Source organism: Octodon degus, unplaced genomic scaffold, assembly GCF_000260255.1.
Source record: "Octodon degus isolate 3935 unplaced genomic scaffold, OctDeg1.0 scaffold00012, whole genome shotgun sequence".
Classification (NCBI taxonomy): Eukaryota; Metazoa; Chordata; class Mammalia; order Rodentia; family Octodontidae; genus Octodon; species Octodon degus.
This window is the reverse complement of record NW_004524588.1, coordinates 2,760,286-2,771,533: the sequence shown is the minus strand read 5'-3', so window position 1 is coordinate 2,771,533 and position 11,248 is coordinate 2,760,286. Positions and strand designations below refer to the sequence as shown.

At 40.8% G+C, this 11,248-nt stretch overlaps 1 protein-coding gene across 2 annotated transcripts in view; it reads right to left on the bottom strand.

Moving 5' to 3' along the window:
- The window catches only part of Borcs5 (BLOC-1 related complex subunit 5), a 124,311-nt gene extending 114,032 nt beyond the window's left edge, over positions 1-10,279 (bottom strand). Inside the window, exons 1-2 of one of the 2 annotated variants that reach the window (XM_023709593.1) lie at positions 10,229-10,279; positions 6,836-6,979 (exon numbers count right to left, since the gene is read on the bottom strand). In XM_023709593.1, the coding sequence (XP_023565361.1) occupies positions 6,836-6,979; position 10,229 (145 nt within the window). In that variant the 5' untranslated portion in view covers positions 10,230-10,279. The other variant, XM_004626071.3, reaches the window with a different exon arrangement.
- Positions 10,280-11,248: the final 969 nt, after the last annotated feature.

Sequence of the window (11,248 nt, the reverse complement as noted above, 5' to 3'; positions counted from 1 at the left end):
CTGAGACAAGATGATTATTCAAAGTCCAAGGCTGGCTTGGGGTACATAGTGAGTTGAAGTCCAATCTTAACAACTTAGCAAAAGCCTGTCTCAAAACAAACAAATATTAACAAGACTGCATGTCTCTTGTGAAAATATTTCATTTCTATAGAGTGACATAAACTAGAGTAAGGCTCATTAAAAAATATGTCTGACTGAATTTTAAGTAAGAACCCCCTAGGTTTCACTTAACACCTTGGAACCTTGATAACTCACATGAAATCAACATTTTGCTTTTGCACTCTGTCGTGGTCATTTATTGCTACTTTCCAATTTTCTTTCATTTCCCATCAAGGGTTTTATGTGCCAAAATAAGTTGCTAACTCAGAGATCACCATGAAATAATCTCTTTGATATGAAAAAAAAGTAACAGATGTTTTAACTATAATGTATAAAGTATACTCTGGTACATTTACACAAAAGAGTTAAGACCAAAGAAAGAATCTGCTTGCTTATTAAAAATGCAAACATTACCTCAGTCAAACAAATAGCCTCCAACTCGCCCAGCCACTGCCTCTGCAGATCACCCACCAGCATTAGCATTACATCATATGACATTATGGAACAACAGTGAACTCTGTGTAATACTTGAATATATTGTTTTGAAAGAATAAACTGTCATTAAGTTGCATAAAAGTTTTCTGAAATCAAACCTGGGGGGTACAGCCTTCACTGCATGGTCCTTTTTACTACTTTAAGAAACAGCCTCATCCTGAAAGAAGGAAAGATGAAAAAAGAGATCAGAATATAAAGGCAACAGTGATGAGTGGTCCTGCAGCAGACCAGCAGGCAGAGGGCAGGGCTAACTGCCAGGCAGAACAATGTCAAAGCAGGAGACTGCAATAAATACTGCACTTAAAACCTAACAACCTCACACTCATCACAGTACTCTTTCCTACTACAGTCTAGTGATTTATATAAGAGGCTTTGTTAGAATTAGAAACTAAGTCTTATTCTATCTACAAAACAACTAAAAGAAGATGCCCCGATGCCATCTTAAAATGACTATCACTATAGCCATGTGACTTCAGGCAATTAATCTAAGCACTCCAAGTCTCAATGCTTTAATCTACAAAACACAACAGATAATAATAGCAAAGGTACAGAGGGGGTTTTAGCTATTATGATTATATTATTTCTAGCCAATTTCCCCCTTTGCCTATCTTTTCTAATCACTGTCCAAGAGGCTTCTCCACAAGAGAGGCATGATTATCACCTTACATAAATGCTCCCTGGCTTTTTCTCTTTTGAGCCCGTAGTTTGTTCACACCCACATGTTGTGATTCCAGATTAATACCATTGTCATCAAATGCTTTCTCTAGCTTCCTCAGCCAAACCCCAAACAATCTCATACTGTCACCTTCTTCTCACTAGCTTTCATTTCTCCAGGACCTATTTTCAATGTTCTTACCCAAAGGGCAGAACAACAAAGCCAGGGCAACACACTTGGTGGCAAAGTCCAATTTAACCCTAGACCATGGGGTATGATGGTACATACCTCAATTCCAGGTAACTGGGAGGCTAAGACAGGAGTATTAGAAGTTGAAGGCCAGCCTGGGCAACTGAGCAAGAGACCATGCCTCAAAATTCTTTTTCAAAAAAATTTTAAAGAGTTGGGGATATAGCTCAGCGCTAGAGTACCTGACAAGCATGTTTGAGTTCAATCCTGTTTCAAAAATTCAAAAACTGGGCTAGGGAGATAGCTCAGTGGTACAAGCACCTGCCTGGCAAACACAAGGTCCAGAGTTCAATCCCTGGTACTGTATGCCATACTGGCCCTGCAATCAGGTATAGTGGTGCATACCTGCAATCCCAGCACTTGGGAAGCTAACAAACAAGGATCACTATGAGTCCAAACTGCATAGCAAGACCCTGTATCAAAAATATATATATAAAGGGGCCGGGGAGATGGCTCAGTGGAATAAGCGCTTCCTTGGCAAGTGCCAGGGCCTGAGTTCAATCCCCAGTTCCACCAATAAATAAATAATTTTTTTTTAAAAATTGAAAATGAAATACAATAAAAATCCAAAAACTATCAATGCAACCAAGTTTAGCTGCATCACACTGCATTTCATTAATTACATATAGTGTATTATTCACCTTTAATCTACTGATCCCTTTTCTATATAAACTATAAATTTCAAATGAATAAAAAACTAATCCCAGGAAATTACTAAGTACATTATCCTCCTTTAGTCTACTTCTACTGATCCCTTTTCTTCATTAACTATGAATAATTTCAAATGAGTAAAACACTAATCCCAGAAAATTATTAAGAATATCTCAAAGTTTTATTTTTAGTATTTCCCTACAATGAAGGTAAGAACTGGTCAAAAAAGGAAGTCCTGATCCAGGACTAGAAGAGTTTGGGAGGTGAGAGGATAGGTCACAGAAAGGACTTGCAAAGTGTGGCTGTACCATGTCGAATTCCAAGTTCTAAAAATAAAGGCTGTCTTTTAATTCGATTATGAAAGGATGTAGAGATGGAAATGTCATTAATGTTTGTTTCTTTGGAGAATCACATTATTCCTCATAATAATGAAAACTAATTAAGAAGGGTAATAGGATGCAATGAGTTGGTTTATGTAAGTCAGAGCACTTACCACAGTCTAACCCTGAAGCTGGGGAAAGAGCTTGAAAGCATGTATTTATCCTCATCTGTAAACCAGATGAAGCCCTGGGAAGAATATGATAATGTATGGATTATCAAAAAGCACCATTTGTTTTTGTTAAGTTCACTGTGAAATAGTGTACAATAATAGGATCTGACATCAATGAAGAAGGTTCAAGTTCAATTTCTACCTGCCACTGTCATTCAAACACATTTGAACATATGATTCAAATACATTTAATGATGTAAGAATTAAAGGGATGATATATGTCTGACTATATGGGTGGGGTGGAGGAGCTTTTTAATACAAATAGCCCTGTAATTATATGACGTTTTATGTCACATTACAACAGGTTACTGCTGCCTGGGGCTTTGTCCCCTGCAAAACTCATGTTGAAATACAATCCCCAATGTGATATGCTAATGGCACTTGAGGTCTTTCAGAGAGAATTAGCATTAGATAAGGTCATGATCCTGGGGCCCCATGATTACATTACTAGAAATATGAGACGGACCAAGTTAGTAAGCTTGCTTCATCTTGTCACGTGCTATTCTGTCCCATGTCATGACCTAGCAGGAAGGTCCTCACCAGATGCCAAGAAGGTGTGTGTGCCATGTGCTTGGACTTCCGTAAGCGTAAGGCAAATGAACTTCTTTTCTTTCTAAATTACCTAATCTGTGATATTCAGTAATAACAACAGAAAATGAATCAACACAAGTTAAGTACTTGGACTTCATGTTCATTATTTCCTAATTTGGGGGTGTGCATGCAGGTGTGGGACAGACGAGGCACTCTTAACAGCAGAACTACTGTTTACTTAATAGGAAATTATCTCCACCCTTAAAAGAGATATGAAAATAAATTATGCCCTTTATATAAACTACCTCAAAACATGCTATCTTGGACCAAGGCACCAAGGCATATAATTGTCGCGGCATATAATACTCCAAGGCATATGTAGCACCAAGGCATAAAATAGTCAAGATTCCAAAAATCCAATAGGATATTAAAAGCTATTTTTAGGACTTTTTTTTTTTTTTTTTTTTGCGGAACCGGGGATTGAACTCAGGTCCTTGCGCTTGCCAGGGAAGCACTTACTCCACTGAGCCATCTCCCCAGCCCCTTAAAAGCTATTTTTAAAGAAAAGAAACAAATCACCTAATCACAGCAAACTTCTCAGCACAAACTCACAAGTCAAGGAGAGCTTGGACAAGGGCCTCAGTTCAATCCTTGGTTCCGCAAAAATAAATAAATACATACCTATATACATAAAAAGGAGAGCTTGGAGTGAAATATTTCAAGCTCTAAAAGAAAACTTCCAACTCAGATTGACATACTCCCAAAAGTATCTTTCAAAATTGACAGAGAAGTAAGATACTTCCATGACAAAGAACACATAAGGAAATTCATGACCACCAAACTAGCACTCTAAACTGTTGTGAAGGGCATTCTAGAAAGACAGAATGAGGACTACAACTCTGTGAACCCCCATGGAATGAATCTACCAGGGAACACAACCAATTAAAGAGATGTGGGGGGAAAAAGGAACCAATGTGGAAAGTAACATAACAAAGGTAAGTCAACACATAAGTTACAGCTGTCAATGTTAGTGGTCTCAATTCACCAAACAAAAGACACAGAGTAGCAAAATGGAACAAGAAAGATCAAAACTATGGTATATACAAGAAACATATTCAATTTAAAAAGAAATTCATAGACTGAATATCAAAGGATGAAAACCAATACTCCATGTGACAGGAATCTGGAAACAAACTGGGATAGCTACTCTATTTGCAGACAAAGTGGATTTCAAGCCAAGACTGATGAAGAGAGACAAAGAAAGTCACTACATCCTTGTAAATGGAACAATCCAAGAAGAAGGCTAAAAATAAAAGAAAATAAAAATAAATAAATATATATATATATATATATATGCATCAAATACCAGTACACAGAACTGTATAAAGCACATCTTAATGGACATGAAAAATCAAACAAGCACTAACAGAATTGTAATGGGGAACCTCAATATCCCACTGTCAAAAATAGATTACACAAAATATCAACAATGAAATATTGTTCATTGGGAACAATACCTTCAATGGGAAAAAGATAGCCTCTTTAATAAATGGTACTACAAAAGCTGGCTTTCCACATGCCTAAGATTAAAACTGGAGGCTGAGGAGATAGCTCAGTGGTCTAAGCACAAAGACCCGGGTTCAATCCCTGGTACCACATGCCATGCTGGCCCTGGAACCCTGGGTGTGCTGTGCCAGTCCCAAAACCAGGCATGGTGATGCACACCTGTAATCCCAGCTACTAGGGAGGGTGAGATAGACCCTGTACCAAATAAATAAATAAAAAGATTTTTATAAGTAAATGCAATTGGACTCATATCTTTCACCATGCACTAAACTAAATTTGAAATAGATCAACGATCTAAGCATTAAGACAGAAACATTAAATCTGCTGGAAGACAGAATAGGTAAAACTCTTGAGGACATTGGTGTAGGCAAAGATTTTATGAATAAAACTCCGATCGCACTGGAACTATCAAAAAGAACCAACAACTGGAATCTTATTAAAAAGCTTTTGCACATAAAAAAATAAATTTTTTAAATTTTAAAAATTAAAAAAAGCTTTTGCATAGCAAGAAAAACCACCAAGAGAGTGAAGACACAACCCATAATGTAAGAAAAAATGTTTTCCAGCTGTTCCTCAAAGGATTACTATCAAGAACCTATAAAGAACTAAAAAAATCAGACCTCCCAAATTTAAAGACCCAATCCAAAAATGGGCATGGGATGAATATACATTTCTCAGATGAAGAAATATGAACAGCAAATAAATATATGAAAAAATGTTCAACATCACTGGTCACTGAAGAGATGTAAATTAAAACCCTGAGATTCCATCTCACCCTGGAAAGAATGGATAGTATCAAGAACTCAACCAATACCAAACACTGGCGGGGTTGTAATGAAAAAGGAACCCTTCTCTACTGCTGGTGGGAGTGTAGACTGGCACAAGCACTGTGGAAATTAGTGTGGAGATTCCTCAAAAAACTAAAACTAGGGGTTCCATATGATACATCTATTCCCTTTCTGTGTCGCTTCCCAAAAGAATTAAAAGCATCATATATCACAGCAATACATGCACACCAATGTTTATCACAGCACCAAATCTTGGAAACAGCACAAATGCCTGTCAACTGATGAATGGATAAAGAAGACGTGGGTTTTTTTTTTAAAATACAATGGAGTACTACTCTGTCATAAAGATAAGCTTGAGACATATCTCAAGGTAAATGGATGCACCTTGAGTCCACACTCTTAAGTGAAATAAATTGGACACACATGTTCAAATATCTTATGGTTTCTCAGGTATAAGAAACTGAAAGTATAATAAGAATCAAAATGTGTAATGTATAATGGGAAATGAGAAGAAAATGTTCAAATGATAAGGGGTACAGGGGTAAAGAGAGGGGAGAGGGAGAAAGGAAAAAGGGACAAGCAAAGAAAAAGAAGAGAAGGAAAAAACAGAAACAAAGCTTTTACAAACAAGAGGGATGAAGGGAGGTGAGTGGTGGGTCTGCACTCATATGAAAGGTCTGCTGGGTCACCATGGTGGGGAGTCAGTGAGGTGTTGGGATCCAAGACCAAAGAGGAACTAAGCTAACTTCAGTCTTCTTCTGGCAAACCTCAAACTTCCCCTTTTGTTTTTCGTGCATGCCAATCCTTCCTCAATTATCCCCTAGGACACCCATACCACCCATGTAAATCCCACCTCTAGGCCAACCCCACAAATACCCACCACCACCACCCCGTCCCTGGTCTCTCCCCCAAGGGAGGATCCTTCCTCCTGCTTCTCTTCTGCAAGCAGCTGTAAAGGTTTCTTTGCTTCTCTTTGGCACCAGAGGCAAAACCTCACAATGAGGGGGATGGGATAAAAAAGCAGCAAGATACATCATGTACAGGTAACAAACTCCCTATGATGAACATTATCATTATATATCAATAAAATAAAAAGTAAAAAATAAACAAATTTAGATACAACACAGTTTTCATGGAGATGGCCTTGAAGGAAGACAGGAAAGAGTAAGGTACGTAGCTATGTGAAGAGACTAGAAGGACCACATAAATCTCTCCAGCAGGTTCAGATAAAACAAAAATGCAAATCCTTACCTTTCAAAAGGGGCTGGAAGGTTGGGATCTCTTGTAACTTGATGACATCTGGATCATTGCTGACATTCCGTGAGGCTTGAGAGCCTTGAGCTACAACCACAATATCATCCATCTTGGCTCTATGCTTAGCTGGGGAAGGAGTCACTGAAAATAAAGTTACATTGGTGAGAAGTTGCATCTTAGCCACCTCTGTCTCAGTAAAGGTGTTTTCTTTTCATTAAAAAGAATTGTTATTTTGTGGTCAAAATGTGTGAAAATTTTTATTCTTTCAAAAAGATTATTTTTACACAATAAAATGTTATTTTGTGGTGTGGGCTGGGTAGATAAATCATGGGAGGCCTCTATTTTCAGTGGCACTAAAATTATTTTTTTTAATATGTATTTAGTACAGGGTCTACAGGGTCTCACTACACAGATTGGACTTGCAGTGATCCTTCCTGTTTTTCAGGCTCCCAAGTGCTGGGATTATAGACATGCAACACCACACCCAGTCTTAAAAAAAATCTTAACAGTACTGGAACATCTAATATATCTGAACTCTTTCATAACTAAATATTTTCTATAATTCATATACAAAAGGATACACAAATTGTGTTTCTTCTCCTTTGATTTCCTGCCTCCTGACATATATTCCTATTTTACAAATGAAGAAACAAAGATACAAAATTTGGCTGTGTCTTTCCCTATGTTAACAGTGCTATAATTAGGGAAGGAAGTGGAGGCCTATGGGTTGTTGATGCACAAAACCCATCACTGTGGCTGGCTAGGTCAGGGAACTCTGTTTTAACTCTAGATAATGGGTCTATTTTTGAAGCCCCAGAGCTCTCTAAAAGTATAGCATTATTCTAAAAGCAAAAAAAAAAAGGAGGGGGACTATTCTTGGTTAAGGCACAATTCAAAACTTTGGAGGATTACAAGAGGTTAAGTCACAGCCAGGGAGATGGCTCAGTGGAGTAAGTGCTTCCCTGGCAAGCGCAAGGGTCTGAGTTCAATCCCAGGTAAGGGGGGGGGGGTTCAGTGAATTTCAGATTCTCTGGAAAAATATAACCAATCCATTTGGAAATAAGCAATTGAAGCCATAAAAGAGTTCCTAGATCAAGATGTGCTCCTCCCCAAATACCCTGTAGGTTTAGAGCAACAATGGATCCTCAGTGTTTCATAAGACAGTGGCGTCCAACCAACTGCAGCCCATTGCCTGTATCACTAAAAGCTCTAAAAGGTTCGCCATCACTGCTTTAGAAGGTAGTAGTCTCAGGCCCATCACAGTTGCATCTCAAAGGCTGGTCCACAGATGCCACAGAGCAGTACTGCCTTCTGGAAGCTAGCTTCCTAAGGCTTGGCAGTCACTCTTTTACAGAAATCTCTGCTATTGTTACTACATTTCAAGTACGATTCCTTAACCTCTTTTGGTAATTTATTCACTGTTTTGCGATAGAGATGCCAAAAATCTTTCCTGCTACAACTTGTGATTTCTCTTTCCCCAACACTGGAGAAAAAGGGGCTTTACCGCATTCTGGCTAGCCTCCATTTTCCTACCCAAAAGTGGCAGTATATGAAGATTAAATATAAATACCTATATTCAAAGCACCCAGTACAGAGGAGCAGGTAAACCTTAACGCCAGATACAAGCCTATGCTGCTGGTTCACAGCCAAGCAAGCATTAAAAAACCCACACCTCTAGCCCCAAACAATGGTCTAGCCTGAAATATAGGGAAAATATAAGAGGTAGCCATTGTTATATTTGTTACAAAACGTATAGTATTCCGGTCCTTTCAAGGAAAAAAAGAGAATGTATCTAAGCTAGCTGATACTCCTCACCAGAAAAGGTTATCAGACTAGCCCCAAAAGGGTACTAATTTGTCTCCTGAAGGAGACCACTTTTCCTTATGACTCACTCCTAGAACTTCTAGCTTCCACATATTTGAATACCTAATTTTACCCACAGAGCAGTTCTAAGGCCAGGGGTTCTTTCTTTTCTTTTTTTAGATAGGGTCTCACTAGGCAGTTCAGGACGGCCTTGAACTCACTACGGAACTGGGCTTAAACTCATTAAGCTTCCTGCCTTAGGCTCCCCAGTGCTGAGTAGACAGGTATGTACAATCACACCTGGCCCACAGGGGCTTCTTTCTAAACCCAATTTAACCAAAGACAAACTCTTCTAAGCACAGAGCAGTTCTAAGAACCAATCTGAATGCAACTTAGGGATTTATGCAGGGCATTTTGAGCTGTCCTAGAGTAACAAAAGGAGCAAATGGACCTCAAACACTAGCTGTTTCACTAAGCATTCACCATATTCCCAGCACAATAACACTCCCATTCTCTGAAGCCCTGAAGGGAATCTAAAAAAAAAAAAAAAAAAAAAAAAAAAAAATATATTCCATTTGTTTTCTAGAAAAACTGGGAGTGGGAGGCTGGAACTTCAGGGATCGGAAGAGCACACGTCTGAACTCCAGTCACGCCGCAACATCTCGTATGCCGTCTTCTAAAAAAAAAAAAAAAAAAAAAAAAAAACGGATGGGGAGAAAGCAAAAAAATCCCAGAGCATGCCATCTGGCCAGACTGTACTTAAAATGGGCCCAAGACACCCGAGGGGAAAAAGCAGTTTCTGGAAACACTTGCATGCAAATGTTCAGGGTGCTTGTACAGCAAACACACATCCCCTCTAAAACCCGAGAAAGCCTGCTTTTAGAGAAAGCCTGTTCTGAAAGTCCTAAGAGCCACCCACTGTGTCTGCCACACCTCAGTACTTCAGTCATAATTTGCCAAAAATTAAGTCGTCTTTCAAGGATTAAGACTGCAGAGGGGAAGAGATGGCTGTTTTGGAAACCAATAATGGGCATGGGCGCACAGGGAGACTTAGGGGAATCAAGGTCTGGACACTTTTCCTTTTAAAGCACGTGAGGGTTTGCATAGGTCGCCGCCGGCGTCCAGACCCCGGCAAGCCAGGAGGCAGCCCGCTCCCCAAGCAGACGGGCTGCAGGAGGGTGGGAGGTTAGGACACCGACCTGAGGAGTTCAGATCGTTGGGTCGGGTCTCGGCCTCGGAGCTCTGCTCGCTGCCCATGGTGCCGGCAGCGGTGGCAGCGGAAGAACGGCGGACCGGGCGCTCACCGCTGCGGTGGCGGGGCGACAGAGCCGGGGCGGGTGGCCAGGCCAGGGAAGCTAACCCGTCTGCGCGCCCCAAGAAGCTAACGCGGGGATGTGGCGCGCCCAGCCCACGCAGGGCTTCGGGCGGCGGGGGAGGGGGAGGCGCGAGGCGGGGAACACACATGCGACGGAGCGCAGAGCGGCCGCACACCGTCGCCCTCCTTCCTTCAGAGAGCCCTAAAGCACAGGTGCAGGGACACGGGCTCAGCCCAGCCTGCAGCCAGCGGGCGGCGCCGATTTCACTCACTGGCTCAGCCGCCGCAAACCGCTCCTTCCGGGACGCGCCTTGGCGGCGTCCGCTGCGTGTGACGTCAGTTCCGGGTTAGGGCGCGCTCCCTGCCGGGGAGGGGAGGGCGGCCGGGTACTGGGGACTCGGGTAGGACTGGCGTTGGAAGGTCCGACCGCTTCAATACCAGAACTGCCTGGAGGAGAAAGCCATTTCTTGTTGTAGTAATGCATGACTTTTTAAGTACCATCCATATATTAAGAACTATAGTAGAGGGGCTGGGGAGATGGCTCAGTAGAAAAAGCGCTTGCTTGGCTAAGCGCAAGGGCCTGAGTTCAATCCCTGGTTTGGCCAAAAAAAACCCCAAAAAACGTAAAAACCTGTAGTAGAAAACATTTTAGAACAACTTTATAAAGTGGATATTTTAAACTGTTTTACAGATGAAAAGGTGCCGTACATAGGCCTGGAATTCGAATCTGCAACTTTCTGGATGCTGACCTCCTTTCTAAATTCTAAACACTGGGAATTCGGTAGTGGACACTTACATAAAAATGCTAAGAGACTGTGAAGGAAGAGACTAAAAATGACCGAAAAGCAACAATCCCGAAGCCAGTAGATAATGTCCTCTGGGAGAAGTGGAGATAAGTGGTGAAACTATTTAGAACTGTCTGATTGCAAAGTTGGTACTCCGTTCTCTGCTCACCACTGCAGTACAAGAAGAAATATACGCATGGTGGAAGTTGAGTGTTTTGTGGAGATGTGAAAATATTCTACCTAAATAGGAAGGTATTCTAACTAAAAACCGACGGAGAGATTGAAGTCAGCTTCTAGAAGGCGGCGGTTGACTGTATTTGGAGCCTTCCGTACCTACGAGGCTGTTAGGTCTGGGAAGGGCCATTCCTGGACTGAGATGGAGTCATTCCCTCCTTCCACATTAAAGAAAATTTGTCTCGTGCTTGGTCCTGAATTTGTACTGATGTGATTTTTTTTTTTTTTTTTCTTCAATGCTTCTCTTTGGATGAGCATTTCATTCTAAAAGAG